At 42.0% G+C, this 22040-nt stretch overlaps 1 protein-coding gene across 1 annotated transcript; it reads left to right on the forward strand.

Moving 5' to 3' along the window:
• Window positions 1-1788: 1788 nt before the first annotated feature.
• Window positions 1789-22034, forward strand: ERH (ERH mRNA splicing and mitosis factor). Its single transcript, XM_082242735.1, has 4 exons — window positions 1789-1871; window positions 6149-6236; window positions 17772-17892; window positions 21589-22034. The coding sequence occupies exons 1-4, from the start codon at window positions 1869-1871 to the stop codon at window positions 21689-21691; spliced, it is 315 nt and encodes a 104-aa protein (XP_082098861.1). The 5' UTR covers window positions 1789-1868; the 3' UTR covers window positions 21692-22034.
• Window positions 22035-22040: the final 6 nt, after the last annotated feature.

Below are 22040 nucleotides of genomic sequence, written 5' to 3' on the forward strand. Positions count from 1 at the left end.
TTCCCAAGTCTCCCGTGACTTGCGGAATCTCCTGCCTTTGGCCGGCGGCTCACGGACACCCGCAAGTGCCATGCGATCTCCCAGCTTCCGCGGGAGACTTAGGATGTCTGCAGTCAGTGACAGAGTCACTGCTTCCTATATAGTTCTGGCTCTGTCACAGGAAGGGTGATATGAAATGAAATGCCTGTGACAGGAGCCATAGAGAAGCAGCAGCTCTGCTCTCTACTGCAGCTGCTGCATCCTCCAGCATTACCTGCCAGCAGTACCCACCAGCATTACCAGTCAGGAGTAGCTGCCAGAAGTACCCGTCAGCAGTACCCACCAACACTACCTGCCAGTAGTACCCACCAGCAGTAATCGCCAGCAGTAACTGCCAGCATTACCCACCAGCAGTAACCGCCAGCACTACCCACCAGCATTACCCACCAGCAGTAACTGCCAGCTGTACTTGCCAGCACTACCCACCAGCATTACTCACCAGCATTACTCACCAGCAGTACCCGCTAGCAGTCTGCAAAATAAGTAGAAAAGGTATGTGCATTAGCGTGTGTAAATTTTTGCAATATGTTTTTAAATAACTAGTTGTGTTTTGTCATATGTCATGTCCTTGTTCATACATGTATTAATAAGAACATCACATTTTCTGGTTGCCTAAGTCATATGTGCTAGGGGTGCAACTAGCCCCCAGCACATAACTGTAAATATCCCAGCATGTGCAGTGTTTCTGACTCCTACCACCATGACCACTTCAAATCACTGAAGTGGTTAATGGTGGTTAGAGTGTTCCTTTAATATCTCTCAGAGGAAGTAAACCTCTGTATACTGATTCCATTTCATCTGATCATCCTCTAGTTGTGTTAAAGAGGAAGTAAACCCTCCTCAGGAAGTTGTACCTATAGGTAGGCCTATGATAAGGCTTACCTATAGGTACTGTAAATATCTCCTAAACATGTACCGTTTAGGAGATATTTACCTTAAATGCAGCCAGTGATGTCACTGGCGCATGCGCTCTGAAGGAACGGCTGCTCGTGCTGTTCCTTCAGAGCCCCGTGCCGTGACTGTCAGCTCCCGCGCGAAGTGACGTAATCACAGCTCCAGCCAATCAGATGGCCGGATGCCGCAAACCCGGAAGAAGGGCGACAGAACATGTCACCCGTGAGAGAGGTGAGCGTTTGGCACTTTGGGGCTTCGTTTCAAGGTAAGTATTTCATAATGAGCTAGTATGCGATGCATACTAGCTCATTATGTGTTTGTCTTACAGGTGTTTTATTTTTTTTTTTAATTCAGAGTTTTACAACCTCTTTAAATTAGTGCGGAGAGGCAGGGGCGCCACCTTCCTAAAATGAGTTTTTGCAGGTTGGGATGTCTGATACCCAGGATTAGATAGTCGTGGGCTTCAGCTGGCCACACTGAAAATAGGAGCGCGCTAAGGGGGGACTGCAAAGTATGTTTTTAAAACGAATGCACATTTAATAAACTGACATGTTATAATAATGCCGATTGATGTAGGATTCACTGGAAACTCCATGGAGATATTCAAAAAGAAACACTGTAACTCCGCTTTAAGTGGTTATAAAATCTACCTTCACTGCAAAACACAGCTATTTTTTATTTATTCTATTTTTTATCAATGCTATTATTATTCCATTGTATATACATGCATTTCTTTACTCTGTCCCCAACACCTGCACACAGTTCAAACAACATGGCCGCACCGAGACCGAGCCACTTCCGGCACATTCCTCCATGTACTTCCGCCACACTCAAAACTGGAAGCGCGCGTGACCTCACTTCCGGCGGAAATTGTATAGAGAGCTTCCGGTAGACTGTACGGTTGATTTGATTGGAATTCTGTGACGGAGTGGAAGATGGTGAGTATGGGATGGGGTACGGTGTGTTTTACCGGTTATGGCGCTCCCCTGTGCAGGAGAAGTGTACGGTGTGTGTGCGCCGGGCTGTAAGCGCGTTCTCTAACAATGCGGCATCGTGTGAGAGAGCCGGGCGGTTCATAGCATGGAGTCAGGACTCTACACATGGCCGACAGATTTCTCCTCGCACAGTCAGTTCCCGTCCATACCTCACTGTATGATATAATGTAAGCCTTCATTGTCCCTCCGTGTATATTTCTGCCCCACTCTCTCCCTACTACAGACCTCATGGACTCCCCCCCCCTATTATTATCAGATGGAAGAAAACATTATAGTGGGCCTACAGAGTCCAATCCCTGCAGGAAGGGGAGATGATACCGTATACTTGCCTCCCCTGTAGCTGCCTCCATTGAAACGCTATAGTAAAGCGTCTTCCCAACTGCTGAACGTGTTCAATAGATTCTGGTCTGTTGATCCCTGCCCCCCCCCCCCTTTTTCATACCCAGTGGTTCCTCCTGCAGCCTCATACACGGTTACAGGGTATAGGAGTGGCTGGAGGAACCATTGTGCACAATTTGGGGGGGGGGGGGGGTGTAGGTATTTGACCCATTAGGACAGCAAAGTACTTGTGGGACAGGGCCGTGTGATAATGGGGCATGACCCCCAGAGTAGTAGGTATGGGGCCTCTCTTTTTTTTCGGTTTTTAAGGTAGAGTACAGCTATTTACTATTTTTTGTTCCGTAGTTACAAGGTCAGCTGTGATAACCCCAGAATCAAACATTTTATATATTGTAGCTTACTAATTCTTAGATTGAATGCTGCACATGTTTTATTTTTAGGCCTTATTTTCCCCTTTCACCTTGTGATCCTGCCAGCAAGTCTGCGGTTTCAAATAAACAATCTCTCTTGCAGATGTAGTAGTTAGAGGGTTGAGACTAAACACTGATGGGTGCTTTCAATGATTAGCTCTTATTTATATAAAATGTTTATTTCAAAATTGTTTGCTGTAGCTACTGAGGGCTGAGCTAGCTGTCGGTCTAGGCTTTTGGGTGGACCGGCTGAGTGACGTCAGGGCTTTAGCCCACTGTCTCCTGAAAAAGGGTCGCAGAGCGAACTGCACTTCTGTGATCCATAGGAAAAGTAGGCCAAAAAAAGCTTTGGCCCTACTTCTCCTTAAATCCGGTTCACATTTGTGCGATGCGGAAACGCTGCAAATATACAGCGTGTTCCGCATCGCATCCGCACACCTGGGAGTTCACACTGCCATATACGATACGCAGGGGGTGTCAATTAAAAGTTAACGACACCCCCAGATCAGATCTGTAAGTTCGCACAGAATTGGATCGCACTAGTGTGAACCACCATACGATCCGATTCTGCTGCGGATTAAAAAAAGGTCCTGTGTGTGTTTAGTGCGATTGCAGTGCGAATTCAGCCATACAAACTGTATGGCTGAAATTTGCACCGCACAGAGATTGTATGTCATTTAGGAGCAGTGCGCTCCGAATTACATGCAATCTCTGTGATCGCACTAATGTGAACCGGCACTTAAAGTGAAAAGCTGAGTATACACTGTTGTGTGTGTGTGTGTGTGTGTGTGTGTGTGTGTGTTTTTTTTTTTTTTGTTTGTTTGTTAAACAAGCAAGGTGAACGAAGGAACCCTTCCCGTTGTGCTATTGTATTCTGAAAGCGGGGACTCCTCTGCTGAAAATACATTGATCGGTAGCTGCCGGCTGCTGATTGATGTAGGTTTTCCAGCAGGACCTTTGGACAGAAGCCTCGGTCATGTTGGACCACACACAGGCCAAAATACGTCCAGTTCCTGCTGATCAGTGTGTACCCGGCTTAACTCTAGTTTTAGCCTGGGTTCATACTATTGTGAACACAATCACATGTGATTCGCACTGCATTGCTGTGCAGATCACATGCTATGTCTGCGATGCAAATTCAGTTATGCAGTCTGGCTGAATTTGCATCCCATTAGCACAAAAATGCTGTAGTAACCTTATTTTTCTCCCCGCACTGTAATCGGGTCGTCTTGGTGTTCACCCATGTGATACAACTCCTGCACCATTTGTTAGTTCGCACTGCAATCTGCGAACCAATGTGGGGGTGTCATTAAAGTAATGGTAAAGTCTATTTATTTTTTTTTTAAATATTAAACATGTTCTACTTCCCTGCTCTGTGCAGTGGTTTTGCACAGAGCAGCCCAGATCCTTCTCGTCCCGGGTCCCTGGCTGGAGCTCTTGGCTCCTCCCTCCTGTTGAGTGCCCCCACAGCAAGCTGCTTGCTATGGGGCTGCTGCAGCTCTCTGTATCCATTCATACTCGGCACTGCGGTTCGGCCCCACCCCCTCTCTCCTCATTTGCAAACTCACTTTGAGAGCCGTGGTAGCCAATCAGGAGAGAGAGTCCCGGATGGCCGAGGCACTAGTGGACATCACTGGATTATGAGGGGGCTGCTGCACCCAGGTTTTTTTTTTTTATCTTAATGCATAGAATGCATTTAAGATAAAAAAAAAAAAACGAAACTTCTGCCTTTACAGCCACTTTACTTTTGTAACATAAGTCCAAATGCAGCGCTAAAAATGGAACCCATGAAAGTCTATAATCCATAGGAAGGGATGACATCCCATCACCAGCATCCGATTATAGCACACAACACCACAGTGTGAAATGCCTGTGGGGGAGATGCGATGGGGAAAGCCACACTAGAATCCCGCTGGTACCCGCATGGCATTTGTGTGAACCCAGGCTTACTAAGAAGGAAAATAATCAATTCTGGATGAACTGTATACATTGCAGGGATTTTGGCAAACTTTGTTACAGATTTGTGCATGTTTGTGGGAAGTAAATCTCCAAAAATGAAACTCGTATTGTACAAACTTTGACTTGTTTCTTATTTCAAGCTTCCTGGAAAGCAGTGAACCAAATACAAATTTTGGCCTCGTTCACACTGGACGTTTTGATCCCTATTCGTTCAGGGCCATGTTTTCCCGGTACGGGGAGGCACAGGTGTTGCATGCATCCCTGTCCCGGCAGTCCCATTGCTGTCTATTGGAAGGCAGAGGCTGCATGGACAGAGCCACTGCTCCCAGTGTGACAGTTATGGGACTGCTGGCTGGGGACGCACGCAACACCTGTGCGTCCCTGTGTCGGTAAGCACGGCCCTGCATGGGTAAAGCTCCCCATGTGAATGAAGCCCAAGGCATGACAATTTCTGTTGACTTTCCCTTGAACTAGGGATGCACCAATACATCGGCAGAAAATAGGGTTATAGTACTATGACCACCAAATACCACTATTTTGTCGTATGGTTTTCATAGATCATGAGACTCAAAAACTCAACACTGGTGCGTTTTTGCTGCAGATTTTGTAACCGACCAAAAACGCAGCAAGCAGAATTTTTACCACCACAATGGACCAGTGTGAAGACATACATAGATTTTAAATGGGATGCCTTTTTCTTGAGTTTTTTTGCTTTTTTTTTAATGCAAAAGCGTTTTAAAAATTAAAGTCAAATCTAATGCAATTATATATAAAAAAAATATTATATTTTTTTATAAACTGTCCATTTAGGTTTTCATCTAAGTGCATCCTGAATTTTCTGTTTTGGTCCAAAATTTTCTTTTCGATTCACCACTACCTTCAAATAGTGTACAGAATGCCTCTAGGTTGCCATGTTCCAAGAGATCAATATGTTAATTTTTTGGACAGTTAAAAAAATTACCAAGTTTGCGCGCAATAAATGGTGTTCTAGGATGGATTGATGACAATGGAGGCACATGTTAAAAGCATAAACAGGAACATGGAATGATGCATATCGAGCCTAAACTACATACAAATCCCATGTGAAAGTGTGGAGGTTGAATAAATATTTATATTTAAAGGGTGTTCCAATTTAGGAACAACTTTACAAAAAAAGTTTCCAACAGGAAGGTTCTTTTATTGAAGAAGACGCATGCTATATCTCTTCTGCAGTAAAAGCTTCTTACCGGCCTGCTTAGTGTACTTTCTTCATATACTGTTGTGTCGGGATGAATTCACTCCTGTGCACAGGCATGGGACTTAAGTATTCTCGAGTTGTCCACTCACTGGCGCCAGCGAGGCAGCGCAGACTTCGTATTGCTGGAGGGGAGATTAGTATACTGGATTTTAGTTCCACTTTTATACGGATTAGGATGAAGACATTTGTGCAGCCTTTGTTCTACTTCTGTCACAAAATGTATATATTTATGTTTATTAATATAATTTTTTTATGATATTTGTTTTGTCTTGCAGTCTCACACAATCTTGCTTGTTCAGCCGACAAAGAGGCCTGAAGGAAGAACATATGCAGACTATGAATCTGTCAACGAGTGCATGGAAGGTATGGAGTCAAGTTGCTTAATAATGGATATGCAATGGTTCAGTTTATATATTTTAAAGGCCAGCTTCACTTAATGTGTATTTCCACTTTGACAGTCATACTAGAGAAAGCCTACTATGTTTCCACTCACACCGCAAACCTGAAAGTTGAAAATATTTCTTACCTTTGGGATGTTTAATGCAAAATTTTGGGCAGAAAGCAAGCTAATCTGAACAATTTCACAGTGATCCTTTACCAACTGACAGAGGGACACACTAGGTTTTTTCTCGTTAGGCCTTGCTCACTTGGGCATTTAGTTTGAAATAGAAAAATGCAAGGCAAAAAAAAAGATATATTATTTTTTTTATTTTTAACTACTCACATGTCCGGTTTTCTGCTACATAAGGGGCTTAGAGAGCAGGTAATGTAGACTGCAGGGGAGTGTGTCTGCCGGAGGCAGAAAAACAGCAGTACACTGATATTCCTAGTGAAGAGCTGTGCAGGGAGGGGGTCACCACAAATCTGCCCATTGGATTACAGGCATACTGTGCTCCCAACTAGAATGCCTAGTGTGACCAGTTTACATCCGGACCGCCCACCGCATATATACTGAGGCAGGGCTGCGCAAAATCACGTACATGTATGATTTTGTGCACGTGAGTTTGGGGGGGGGCGTGCACCGCTCCTGCTGTGATGGCCGAAATGTTGGGGTAACATACTGTTTAAAGCAGTATTATATCGAAAAGCAAACGTTTATTATATTGGAACTTACACATTTTCAGATGTGGTGGCTGCATTCAGTTTTTGCCTTCCTTTTTTCAATTTTCATTTGTGATTCAGTCAGTTTGTTGCTTTTAAAAAGAACAAGCTTTCCAGCATCGGTATCAGTTAGAGATGGGACAAATAATTTAACACGGACAGAGGCGCTTGCAATAATCAGCTTTTATTTATGTAAAATGTTTTATCCCAAAAGGAAAAAGTTTGCTAGCTGCTTAAAAAGTTATTGGCTTGTGGCAAAAAAAAAAAAAAAATCTTTCATGGACTTAAATTGCCTCTCAGCAAATCCCTTGGAGTATCTGCTTTTCAAAAAGGGGTAATTTGGGGGCAGTTTATACTATCCTGGTCTTTCAGGGCCTCTGAAATTGTGATATGTAGTCAAAGTGAAATGAGGACGTTATGCTCTTTGAAAACCTGAAGGTGGTTGTTGGTTTTGGATCTACCCCCCCTCATAACATGCTAGTCTCCCAAAAAGTGTCACTTGTGGTATCCCCATACTCAGAATTAGCAGAATGTGTTTTGGCGTGTAATTCCACATTTACCCATGGCATGCGTGAGAAATATCTGAACCATTGCCGCACAGTCACGTACATGCACGGTGTTAAAGCAGTTATACCGAGGCCATGGCTGCAGCTTTCAGTCATTACCCTGTGTTGTGTGTTTTTGTTTTTTTTGTTAGTTTTTATTTGAGCTGGCGATGCCCTACACACTGTAAAAGCAATCTTGGCAGCTTTTACAAGCGGTGGAGGGGGATCGTCCCCTCCCTCACCACCTCTCACACCATTCTCTGGTGCGCTTTTGTTTTTTTTTTTCCTGCGTTCTTCCATCCCATTGGAGAGCCCTGGATCCAATCTGGCGGTTCCTATTGGTAATAATAGAGGTATGTAGAGGAATGTCCCCAATCATCTCTATGGTCTAGAACAGTGTTTCTGAACCTTTTTTTCAGTCAAGGCACCCTTTAAAATTATGGGCAGTCACAAGGCAAGCCATTCTAAAATGTAAAAATCGATTCTAATAGCTTAACGTAATGCTGCATACATCCAAACATAGGACACCCAATGTTCTAGTTGATTTATTCTTCTAAAGCAAATACATTTTTGCATACTGGTACTGACTAGTATTCCAATGTTTCTCTTCTCCCTCAATTTCTCTCCATCAGTCAGCAAATCTCACCCCAGTGCTGAGAGAGAGGCACGGGGAGGTTCATACAAGGATGCTGTGGAGGCAACAAACATCCTCCTTATTAAATGATTACGTCATTGGTTGTTAGTAGTGATCAACCTATATCGTTTTTTTAATACAGATATTTTGGTAATCGGATATCGGTATCGGCCGATATTTTCGGACATGTAAAAAAATGTATTTTTTCTTTCTACAGGTACTCCTTGTGGAGGAATCTGGGGGTCTGAAAGACCTCCTAACCCCTTCTCGGCACTGAAAAGCATTCAAAACGCCAAGTTTGGCTGTTTTGAATGCTGTCCGTTTTTTTAATTTAGCACCAAGTACCCAGAAGTAATGTCATGACATCACTTCCAGGTTCTTTAATGGAGACCCAGGTATTCTCTTCAGCGGTGGAGGTAGGATGCCCGGGTCTCCCGGTGGGACAAGACACCCGGGCGAGCTGCGAAGGGGGGGGGGGGGGAAACATGTAATATTCTTTTTCGTTTAGCCTATGGGCTAAACGAGGGGGAAAAAAAGAACCTAACCGATTCCTTTTAAATCAACGGGGATGAAGAAAGCTCTGCCAGACAAAATGTATATGCCGAAGCATTGGAATGATCCGCCCAGTGACCACCCCAGGCCCTTCATGCTTGGGCATATATGTTTTTGTTAACTGCCAATGAGACCTAACTTCCTGCAGCTGCAGACACTAAGGTATGTACTCTAAGAGCGGCATCCTGCTGCTGTTGGAATAAACAGATCAGTGCTGCAGCTGATTAAGAATCCTGCAAAGGAAACCACGATTAAAAAAGCGCATTAACAATAGAACATTAACTCCAATAAAACTTTTTTTTTTGTAATAACATTTTAGAACCTTAACATTTCCAGCCTTTGATTTCAGGGTCTCTCAAAATGTGATCGACTGCTTCCTTACTATCCAACATCTTTTGAAACTCTTCTTGTGCGGTGTGCCCTAGACTGTGTACTCTAGACTAATACTCCACTAGTGTGTGGTAATGACACCAGTCGTTGATGCAGAGACCATATTAGTCAGGATAGAAGGGACATAAATACCAGGTGCTTGCTTTGTGCGCTGGTCCACCTCATTTGGTGGAGGTAGGATTATGGTGTGGGGTTGTTTTTCAGGGGTTGGGGTTTGGCCTCAGTGCCAGTGAAGGAAATTCTTAAGGCGTCCACATACCAAGACATTTTTGATACCAAGACATTTTTGATAATTTCATGCTCCCAGCCCCTTCCTGTTCCAACATGACTGAACACAAGTGCACAAAGCAAGGTCCATAAAAGACATGGATGAGCGAGTTTTGGGTGGAGGAACTTGACTGGCCTGCGCAGAGTCCTGACCTCAACCTGATACAACACCTTTGGGATGAATTAGAGCAGAGACTGCGAGCCAGGCCTTCTTTTCCACATCAGTGCCTGAACACACAAATGCGCTCCAGAAAGCATGGTCGAAAATTCCCATAGACTCACTCCTAAACCTTGTGGACAGCCTTCCCAAAGATATAGGTAGAATTGGGCAGGCATATTTATTTAGGCATTTTGTTATTTGATAAAAATGTGAGTTTAGTGTCACTTTAATTATGAATACCCCAGCTGTCTGAAATTGGATAGATTGTGTTTTATTACTTGTACTTCTTAACAGATGGGTTATCTACCAGTTTCTTTGAAAGGCAACAAGCAGCCTCTAGTTCTGCCTAGTATCCTGTGTTACACATTATATATAGTGTGCTCACACCTGTCTGCAGAACTCTAGAAACTTTATATATTATTCATGATTTTGTTCAGCCTAGTAAAGGACAGTAAACACAAAGGGCATAGAAAATGGCTTGCCACATGCTGCAGTTATCAATGAAATGATGGCTCCCTGATATTGAAGAGGCTTCCCTGCAACACTGGAATCATGCTTGATCAGCCAGGAAATTACTGATCTGAACCCAAGTGACATAATGTCACTTCCAGATTCATTCACAGGAGGGAAGATTCGCAAATGGATCTCCCTTCGCTCTATCTGGCAACATGTGCCATGCCGTACCCAGGTCTACAGGTGGGACAGCGGAGCCATATGTGGGATGGGGCCAACTTTTTATTAAATGTGAACATACTGGGGAGAGTTTACTAAGTAAACTGCAGTGGACTGACTCTGGAGCAACTGTACACAATAAATGGCGTGGGGTCCCTATCCAAAATTGAGCTCCCCCAAGCACCTGTAAAATGCACAATTCTAAGCAATTGGTGTGAGGGGAAAAAAATAAATTTCTGATTACTTCCCAGAGTAGTAGTGTTAATGTGGTAACATTGTATTGCTAGGGTCACTATGTATAAAAAGGAAAAATGTAATTAGCCACTTCAATACAGTACATTCACCCCCTTCCTGCCAATTTTCAGCTTTCAGCACTGTCACACTTTGACATTTGCACAGCCATGCAACGCTGTACCCAAATAATATTTTTACCATTTTTTTTTTTGACAAAGCTTTCTTTTCATACTATTTACTCACCACTTTTGTTTTGCCCAAAAAAAAAAAAAATTAAAACGAACTTTTTAAGAAACAAAATTATACAATTCGTCTTAAGTTTTCTCCTTCACTGAGGTGCACTGATGAGGCTGCTCTAATGTGCAGCACTAATGGGCACTGAAAGCCATCACTGAGGGGCACTAGCACTGATTGGCATCACAAGTGGGTACTAGTGGGCATCGCTGCACTAATTATCAGCGCAGACACCCCCCCGTCAGACCCGCTGATTGGCTCTTCTCTACCTACGCCCTGTCCGCAGTAAATGGAGGAATGCTGATAACAGTCACGTCCTGGTTACTCTATGATTGAACACAGCTTTTCACTTGGTAAATAGCCTATGGCATTGGAGCGACACACCACACCACCGACGACGTGCTGCACACCCTGGGGGAGCACGAGCGGGTCGGTCTGAAGGACATCCTATAACGTCCATTCAGAACGGAAGAGCCACCGGCCGGCTGCCATTTTGTTATAAGCCAGACAGGATATGGTTAAAATATTTTTCAAAAATTGAAGAAAATATTTATTTTTGATGTTTACACGCTGTCACCAGTCCGTGTCTCTGATCATCGCCACACCAGTCGTATGTCACTGTACTTCACTGGCGGCAGTATGTTTAAAAAAAAAAAAAAAAATTTGCAAATTAATCCTAATAAATACATTGGACTGTCTACTGTCCAAAAAGGGGTAATTTGGGGGATATTTGTACTGTTCTGGTATTTTTAGGCCTCAAGAAATGAGCTGGGCCGTCAGTACCTCAGGATTGATCCATTTTTAGATATAAACAATAGTTTGTGTACTTTTCCTACAGACTAAATAATAAACACTGATTTGGGCTATTTTCACTAAAGAAATGTAGCAGAATACATTTTGGCCTAAATTTCTGAGAAATTACTTATCTGCATAATTTTATTACCGAAATTAAAAAAACGCTTTTTATTTTTTTCATTTTATTTTGCAATTAGTTTTACAGCCTTGTTCCATATGAATGTTGGAAATCTGTATTTCTGTATCGTTGATTGACAGACGCAGCTGCATGTTCTCATGTTCTTGACCATTGGGTCATGTTGCCCCCTACAGGAGTATATAGCTATAGCGGATCCCCTGTCGGGGACCCCCCCCCCCTCATGTCACCAATTGTTTGCAACTCTTAGGGGGTCCTGGAGACCACATGGCGTGCCGAGTGTGCCGCCATTTTATTGTAGAATCGTTCTGCCTCATTTTGCAGAAGTTCCCATTGAAATGCATGGGCAGCCATGTTTTTGTTTCCCCAAAGGAATGCGTTGGCGGCTATCTTAGTCCGAACGCTGGACAGCAGGGTTCAGCTAGGCCTTTACTCTAGTGATGACCCAGGTACTTCCTCTGATAACAGAATGGGCAAAGTTACTAAAAAGTGACCTAGTAACAGAACCGCTCCCTCCGGGCCTGGCAGAGCTAACGGACCAAATGATCCAAGCCCTATTTGTGATGCGTCGCTAGATGCGGCTCCTCCTTGTAGCCAGAGTATCCGCGGTGGGGGTAGCTATTAGAGGAATGGTGTGGCTAAAAAGCTGGTCTGCTGATCAGTCTTCAAAAAAGGCTCTATCCGAGCTCCCCTTTATGGGGGACCACTTGTTTGGATCCTCATTGGATGACCTAATCAAGGGTCTTACAGGTGGGAAGAGTACTCTTCTTCCTCAATCCTCCAAGGGCAAGTCACCATGTAAAAGACGGGGTCCTTATTTTACAGCCCACAGGTGGCCCTTTCCTGCCTTCAGCGCGCAGGAGACAGAATCAAAGCCATTTAGGTGTTCTGGGGGTTCCAAGAAGACATGGTCGGGTAAGCCAAGAGCAGGCCAATCCAGATCTATAGACGCATCCCCATCTGCATGAAGGGACGCCCTCACCTGTAACTGGTGTGAGGGGGACGTCTTTGCTTCTTTCGGAACCATGGTTCTCCTTGATTGAGGAAAAATTGGTCCACAAACTGATGTGATCAGGTTACAAGATCTAATTCAGGTCTCAAACGTCAGACAGATTCTTCCCGTCCAATCTACGCCCACCTCCAGATCGGTTAAGGGGCCTACAAGAGGTGGTAAAAGATCTGCTTTCACAAGGGGTGATTGTGTCGGTTCCCTCTCGGGAACGCTTTTAGGGGTTCTATTCAAGCCTGTTCCCAGGAAAGAAGGCAAAGTGCATCCAACCCTGGACCTCAAGGCTCTGAACCCTTTCAGAGCTCCTTTGTGCGGGTACAGATTTTTCGAATGGAGTCCATTCACACGGTAGTGCTGTCCCTACATCAAGGAGACTTTTTGGCCTCCATCGATATCAAGGACGCATATCCACACATCCATGATTACGCTGGACACAACCGCTTTCTTTGCTTTGCTGTAGGAGAGGAGCATTATCAATTTGTGGCGTTACCCTTTGGTCTCGCCTCCGCTCCTAGGGTCTTCACCAAAGTGTTGGCTCCGGTATTGGCATTACTGCGACAACGGGGGATTACGGTACTGGAGTACCTGGACGATCTCCTCTTAAGAGCAGACTCTCATTCAGTACAGTTGGGCAACTTTGCCATCACTGTACGGACTCTGCAAGAGTAAAGTTGGAACATCCATTTAAAAAAATCTGCTTTGGTACCATCTTCAAAACTGGATTATCTGGACTTGGTTTTGGCGGGGGTGCTTCTTCCCCCAGGAAAGGCTGCAAGTTGCAAAGGGCAATTCATTTGCTGTTATCCAGCAACCTGTCCTCTCTGCGCACTTGCAGGTCTGATGTCGACCTTCGAGGCGATTCAGTTTGCTCAGTTCCACACGGGACTCTTACAAAGTGAAAATTCTTGTCAAGTGGAACAAAGATCCAAAAGTCCTTGGACACTATGATTCGGTTGAGTCACAGCACAGGCCCTACGGCAGGGCAAGTCCTTACTCCCATTGGACTGTGGTTGCCACGGATGCCAGCCTGTCTGTCTGGGGAGGAGTGCTTGGGAAGCTGTGTGTCCAGGGCTCATGGACCGCGGAGGAGTCCAGACTACCGATCAATGTTCTGTTCTTCAGCAAAAGATCCACGCTCGCAGCCTTGGTCTGCAAGCGCTGATCTTTGTTGGATTTACAATGTGTTCGGGGGTTCGGAATTCAGAAACACATCTGTGGAGATTGCTGCATCAACATTGCAAAAAAGAAAACCTGAGTGTACCCAGCTTTACACATTTGGACATGCAAACACATGTTCGCCTCTTTGAAAATTCACAATTTCAACGTTCGTATATAAAGCACTTACTGTACATCACTAAACTGGGTATGCGGTGGAACAGTCTTGAAATGGACTGAAACCGTTCTCTTTTGGGGAGCATCCATAACCAACCTTCATCTATCTTTAGTAGTTGTGATGCCGGCATGGTCAGCTTTTAATACTGGAATGTTGTAAGACTTGTGTGGAGTTCTCTAGAAGGTCATGGCCTGCAGTGGTACAGTGTGTTACCGAACAGCTTTTACTTTTCTGGGACCTGCTTATGTGATTTTTTTTTTTTTTTTTGTTAGTTGCTCTTTAAAGGGTTAACTCACCTATACAAAAAACCGAAGGGAAAAAAATGAGTATCACTCTTTTAAAAAAAAAAAAAAAAAATTAATAAAAATTACACAAATCTTTCCCCTAGTTTGTAGACGCGATAGCTTTTGCGCAAACCAATCAAAATACGCTTATTGGGATTTTTTTTTTTTTTTTACCAAAAATATGGAGCAGAATAGAAATTGGCCTAAAATAACCTTTTTTTTTTTTTTTTTTTTTGTCTGTCAGGATACCTGTGTGTAGTTTAGTGCTTGTAAAATCTTAAAATCTACTTTGACTGTTTTTTTTTTTTTTTTTTATATATAATTTCCAGTGTGTTTCTGTAATCTAATAGTGTGAAATAACCTTCGGTACAGTGCCGCTCTGCTCTCCTCTACTTCTCTTCGCATAGCTGTCAATAGGGGATCTCAGCCCCTCCCCTGAGAGCAGGTCACAGAAGCGCAGAGTGTTATATTATAATAGTGTGAAATGCCTTTGGTACAGCGCCACTCAGCTGATTTCCCGCTGCTCTTTCTTCTCCCCCGCTAATAGCTGGGGGTCACGAAAGCGCCGAGCGGCACTGTAACGAAGGTGTTTCACACTGTTATATTATAATAGAAAAAGATGAATCAGCGCTGGAGCTATAATGGAATAAGCAGCTAGCAAAGGAGTGCAAAATATACATACACCAGAATACAAAAGAGGTTGCAGCGCTCATAACTAGTCTATAACATACATATTAAAGTGCAATAATAGCATACATTATTCCAGTGAGGGGGTTATATATTCTGCAATAAATGTTCATAAATATATCCCGGTGCCAGTGATGAAAAACTGGGTTCACAAGTGTTGCTGTGTCCACCACCAATAGACAAAGTCTAAAATAAAACCTTAAAATCAAAATCAAAAAACCTTACGTTGTTTGATTTTAATGTTTTATTTTAGACTTTTATGTACATTGTATTGATGTCAGTGTTACAATCATGTTTCATTACTTTTTAACATCACTTCATACTACACCATGAGCCTCTTCCTTTTTTATCTTAAAATCACATGTGATGTGCTGAGCTGATAAACTTTTTGGAGAGTGTTCCTGGATCCGGATGTTGCTGAATATCTAGATGTCCATAGATCAAGAGGCTTGTTAACAAACTCCTTACAACTGTCCTATAATTTAGACAGCACCTGGCTCTGGTGAGTTTGGATTTCATCTATTGGTGGTGGAAACAGCAACACTTTTGAACCCAGTTTTTCATCACTGGCACCGGGATATATTTATGAACTTTTTAATGAACATTTATTGCATAATATATAATCCCCCCTCACTGGGATAATGTATGCTATTATTGCACTTTAATGTATGTTATAGATTAGTTATGAGCGCTATAACCTCTTTTGAATTATATTATAATGCTCTGCGCTTCTGTGATCGGTTCTGAACACTGCAGAGGGGAGGGGGTGAGATCCTTTGCTGACAGCTAGGAGAAGGGCAGAGTGGGAGATCAGCTGAGCGGCGCTGTACTAAAGGTATTTCACACAATTGGATTACAGAAACTCACACACTGGACATTATATAAAACAGTAATTAAGTGGATTCTAGGATTTTACAGACACTAAACTAGGGCTTATTTTCAGGTTAGGGCTTGTATTGCAGCCCTCCCTGAAAATAACAGTAGGTCTTATTTTTGGGGAATCACGGTATCTGATCCAAATCTTAGTACACAATGCTTGAATGCTTCCACACAATAATTGCTAGTTAGAGGAGGGTTAAAAGTGGATTTGTTGTGAAGCCTGCTATTTAATCTGTTAATAGCCCTTTGTTCTCTACTTATTTGTTTAGAAAGTACTTCAAGTTTAACTTTCTTATATTCTTGTGTGTATCAAAATTAAACATCAAATTTTGTTAATGGGTCCCTTTTGGGCACATTTCAGTCCTACACTAAGGATATGCAATTCCTTTTGTGTTTAGAGTCACTTTACTTAAATGAAATATTCTCTCTCTCTCCTTTTTCTGATATTGAGTCCTCCATACAGCTCTATTTCCTCTTTCTCTTCCTATTGGGGTGCCTAATTCTTCTTCTCTTTCTACATGATTGGACCTGTGTGGTGGTTCTCTCCCTCTTCCCCTCTCTAAAAAAAGGGATCTTTTTGGCAGTGGGGGAAGGGGAGAGAAATAATTCTCATTATATATACCCCTACAAAGGTTGATATCTATTATGGGGTAACTACTGATGGTCCAGTTGGTAACCAGGGTCCTGATAATCAGGATACCGGTAACCTTGATCTTGATGATGATATTCAGAAACTCGAGGTATAGATGGCTACATGGCGACCAGAGGAGGTACTGGGATGTGCATCTGATAGCGTCCATCAGTGGTGAGATGGGATATGACAGAAGTTGTCTGTGATCCATGTGTAAACGCCTGAATTGTTTTAAAAGAATGTGAGCAGCTTTTATAATTTTAAATACATTTTGTTTTTTGGTTTCTATGGCATTGGCGGTTTCCCTTTTTTTCGCATGACCCTTGACCCACTACATTGTGCGGACTCTGAAATCTACCTTGGGAGTTAATTAACCATTTTGCCGACCATGAGAGTGGAAGGCAGTTGTAGTTGGTGGGTTTTCATCCATGGGGAGAGGGATCCCCTATTGCACATGAGGCGGTGTTTGGAAATGGAAATTTTGAATAAGGAGGACTTCACTCCCTTTATGATTTATAGAGCTTTGGCACAACATCAGAACTGGGTGTTTCACACTACATGGACTTTATTTAATATCAAAACAGTTATAATGAATATAATTTTTGTGTTTATCACAGCGCTACCTGTTAAAAGTGATACTCATTTTTTTTCTTTGTTTATATTTATGGTGGCAGCAGTGAAAATTTTTTATACAGTGTTACACATTTATTTTTGTTTGGCACGGTGTGAGTATATATAATTTTTCATGGCGATGATTTTTTTTTTTTTTGGTTTGATATACAAAAAAACTGCCCATGCAGGTAAGGAGTGTTAATCTGTGCAGCTCTGACTAAAGTAGAATAATGCCCCTGCTATAGGTGTAGGCCATTTACATACTGAATGGAATACTCCCAGGACGTTGCTAAGTAAAACCTAGTCATTACTGCTCCCCTCCTCCATCAGAGTGAGCTTTTTCTCTGATTCAGACCCCTTTTTCTCTCCCCGATGCAGTAACTCCAAGTTCAGCATTCAAGAGCTCACTCCTGTGATAAAGGTGAGCAGTAATCACTAGCTCTTGCTTAGCGATGTCCTGGGAGTATTCCAATCAGGCTTCAGGGGATATGTAAATGGCCCACACCTATAGCAAGGGCATTATTCAACTGTAATCAGAGCGGCATGGTTTGTTTAAACACTCCCCTTTGCATAGGCAGTTTTTCCGTAAATGTGAACGAACCCTTTACAAATATGTTGACATTTTGGTGAAGTTTGTTTGTGCATTGATAAATGTGAAATACAAAAGTGTGGAGGATCCCTGTTAGAAGTTTGCTGATCTCATGTCCTTTTTTTTTTTTTTTTTTTTTTTTTTTTTTTTTTAGGCGTATGTAAAATGTATGAAGAACACTTAAAGAGAATGAATCCAAACAGTCCGTCCATAACATATGACATCAGTCAATTGTTTGATTTTATCGATGACTTAGCAGATCTAAGCTGTTTGGTGTAAGTATTTTGCCACTTTTTTTTTTTTTTTTTTCGTTGAGAATCTTGATATTCATGTCAGTTACAGCAAGATTTAGGTAAAAATGAATGTTACAAGGATGCAAATGGATTCCCAGATGTGTAGTAACTGAACAATCCAATTATGTCCAACATATGCCACACAAACACCATAGGTTGAACTGGATGGACTGATGTCTTTTTTTTTTCAACCTCACTAACTATGTAAAATATGCTAAATACTATACTAGATTTTTTATGAATTAACCAATTGTACTTTTATTAAAATTTATAGTTTGATTTCCACACTTATGGATAGTAGAGCTGCACGATTAATCATATAGGAATCGCAATCTCAAATTCACCCCCGCCCCCTACGGTCTCACTTCCGAATGTTGGTGATTCTCAGTGTTATATGTGTCTGACACAGACGGCTGCAGCCCGCATGCCAGAGACTTGGGATGTCTGACTGACACCAGGGTGATATCGTGGATGTCTGTGTCAGAGCTGACAGAACAGAGCCGATGCTTCCTGTGTAGTTTCGGCTTCGTTCTGTCACAGGCAGAGTGATATCAAATGCACTCCACCTGTGAGAGCGAGGAGAGCTGAGCTACAGAAAGCATCGGCTCTGCGACGCTCCTTACACTGCGCCAGCAGTACCCACCAGCCAGCAGGGGGGGGGGGGGAAATAATCCTGGTCACAGCTTTATTTCAAATGGTTAATAAAAAATAGTGTATGTGTGTATAATATATGATAAAAAAAAATATAAAAATCGGCGCTAATTCATGAAGTGCAAAATAAATAATATATCCATCAGGGTGTAATTTGCAAATCCAAATAAAATAAATCTTCAGAGCAAACAAAGTGCTTCAGAAACAATAAATAAACAGCTGAATATGAAAACGTCCAATTCCAATATGGTGAGTAATGCTCCTCAAATTAGTGAATGTAAAACTGAATAAAAATGTCCAAAAACAATGAGGTGGATGTGAAAAATCCAAATGTCAATATAAGTGAAATGACATCACAGAATACAGGTATCAATCCGCTTAAAAAACAATCCAATAAAAGTGACTTCTAAAGCAAATGTGAGTCTTCAGTGATATAGTAAGTAAACCTAAAACGTGACTCCTAAAATCCAAAAAATGTGTGCAGTGGCCGCTCACCTTGCTACACACAAATGAGTGTGTTAGAGGATTTCCTCCGATCAAAATACTCCCTCAGATGTAGCACTTTAACTTGGGGATATGTGATCAATCTTCAACAAATCGTCCTTTGCCTCCTGGTAATGCTGGTCCTCGAATCTTACCGATAGACAGGGATGCGATATTTCATTGACGGTTGTATATTTCACCTTCAGTTGATCTCCTTTTGACTTGTGGTTCAAGCGGAGTTCCAGTATTTAAATTCACAGTAGTCGGTATATACAGCTGTCAGTTACGAGCGGTCAGTGATGCCGCACTTCCACATCCAGTCTCTGTCCCTGCGTCTCTACGCGTATCGTCATGGCCCACGTGACTTCTTCAGGAGACAGTTCTCCTCTAACACGGAGGTGACTTCTTCAGGAGGTCAGAAAATCCTCTAACACACTCATTTGTGTGTAGCAAGGTGAGCGGCCACTGCACACATTTTTTGGATTTTAGGGGTCACGTTTTATGTTTCCTTACTATATCACTGAAGACTCACATTTGCTTTAGAAGTCACTTTTATTGGATTGTTTTTTTAAGCGGATTGATACCTGTATTCTGTGATGTCATTTCACTTATATTGACAATTATTTGGATTTTTCACATCCACCTCATTGTTTTTGGACATTTTTATTCAGTTTTACATTCACTAATTTGAGGAGCATTACTCCCCATATTGGAATTGGACGTTTTCATATTCAGCTGTTTGTTTCTGAAGCACTTTTTGTTTGCTCCGAGTATTTATTTTATTTGGATTTGCTTCACATTACACCCTGATGGATATATTATTATTTCTTTTGGACTTCATGAATTAGCGCAGATTTTATTTATTTTTATCACATAATGCACAGTGGGGACACCGAATAAAATTGGCTGCTTTTTCCTATATATTCTATTCTGCCGATTATTATTTTTATTATCCAACTTTATCTATTGGCCTTATTATTCAACCTTTTTATCCAACTTTATCTATTGGCCTTCCTTGAGTCCTACCCCTCAGGTAGCGTATTGGTCCTCTCGCTTATTCTGTCTCTGATAGATATAGATAGATGGATATCTCTTTAAAATAATTTTTTTTTGAGAATCTTGATTCTAAGCAAAAAAAATAGTGATTTCTCATTTTTGCCCGAATCGTGCAGCTCTAATGTGAAAATTTTTTTTTTATTTTTTTTTGGTTTTGTTTTTAACTTCAGGGGAAACTTTACTTGTCTTTTACCAAAAATAAGTCAACAGCTACCAATACTGGGGAGTAGTGTGCAGTTATCCCAGGGGCTGCTGTGGCCAGAAGAAAAGCAACATCAGTAGAGGGCAGGGAAGACCTCAGTAGTCTAAAAGACCCCAGATGTGTCAAAGATAACCTGTCACAGAAAAATGCTATCACATATGTGGCTATTGGTCCCCTATGTGATAGCAGTAATTGTTAAAAAAAAAACAAACAGGGCCATTATTCATGTTGACTATAAACTGATAACCTGTAATTCTTCTTAAGTCCCGGTTCACACTACTGCGACTTGTCAGACGACTTGGTTGCCTGACAAGTCGCGGTCCATTCAGTGCAATTGGAACCGTTCTAATAGGAGCGACTCAAGTCGCTCCGACTTGGAAAAAAGTTCCTGCCCTACTTTTGACCGAAGTGGGAGCGACTTGCATTGACTTCCATTATGTGAAGTCCATGCAAGTCACGGTGCACGGCGACTTCACTAGTCTCCCCCGATGTCGTGTCGCTATAGTGTGAACCGACTCTTAAAGAACGATTTCACATTATTACTTTCCTCATGGCACAAAATACAGCCTGGCCTGCCTCACCTTCTCCTGCATTCCTCTTGCCAAGCACTTTGCTCTGGCGCTTATCAAAACAGCCATCTCGCTAGTTGCAAAGTAGGGTGGCTGTGCACCCTGTCTGACAGCATAGCATGTTTTGTGGGGCACCTATGAAGACTGAGTACTAAGACTGAGTACTAAAAGTACATTGTTCCATCAGGATTTGAATAATGTTAAAAAAAAAATATATATATATATATATATATATATATATATATATATATATATATATATATATATATAGGTATATATAGGTATATATAGGTATATAATATATTATATTTAATGTATACTTTTTTATAAAGTGGTTTTGCCACTGTTTGTACAGTTGAAAGCAGCATTGGTGAAGATGACTACACGCCTATCTGTGTATTGTGTTTAATGTTAGTTAACTATGGGCAAAATAAAACCTTGATGCAGTCTTTCAGTAGCACTAACACAGCAGCATCCTATAAAATAATGGCTTCATCCCTTCACTGGCCTTTTTGTAGCTCTAGTAGTCTCCAGTTAAACATGCCGCTTGCATAACAAGTGAACAGATCACAAAAAAATAATATCCTTGTTCCCTTTACTAATTTCTGAATTTTTAGTCCTATCATGCTTCTGATAGATCGTGCATTAAGCTCCAAGCCTTTGCAATGCTAGCAGCAATGATAAATGAATGTTCTCCAATTTACTGTTCTCTTGCAGGTACCGTGCAGACACTCAGACATACCAGCCCTACAATAAAGACTGGATCAAAGAGAAGATTTATGTTCTGCTCCGTCGACAAGCTCAGCAAGCAGGCAAATAGGGAAGGCAGTGAGGAGAGCTGACATGTACAGCGGGCACCAGAGGGTGTTTTGTTTTGTAATATAGTGGTTTTGTGTTTTCTTTATGCTTTAGGGGACAGAGATTTAGATCAAATTTGTCATGTTGGATTCATTTCCTTTTTTATTCAACCTTGTTTAAGCCAACCAGTCTGTCTGGTATGGTTGTACAATTCCCCCTACCAGTCACTGTAAAGTTCAGCAGCATTGGAGGTGTGTAGGGCTTGACTGCTCAGTGATCGTGGCACCCCCTTGTTTTGGCAATTTTAAGTTATGCCCTGCATCAGATATTTTAGAAACCATTAAAATCCTAAGTTGATAGTAAAATGTGTT

The sequence above is a fragment of the Pelophylax lessonae genome (genome assembly GCF_965119305.1).
Source record: "Pelophylax lessonae genome assembly, chromosome: 13".
NCBI classification, from domain to species: domain Eukaryota; kingdom Metazoa; phylum Chordata; class Amphibia; order Anura; family Ranidae; genus Pelophylax; species Pelophylax lessonae.

What these genes read in the sequence shown, in the direction of transcription:
- ERH (XM_082242735.1), top strand. An exon ending in TGTCAACGAGTGCATGGAAG is followed by an intron (nt 6,237 to 17,771) that starts GTATGGAGTCAA and finishes TTTTTTTTTTAG; the next exon opens with GCGTATGTAAAATGTATGAA. An exon ending in GCAGATCTAAGCTGTTTGGT is followed by an intron (nt 17,893 to 21,588) that starts GTAAGTATTTTG and finishes GTTCTCTTGCAG; the next exon opens with GTACCGTGCAGACACTCAGA.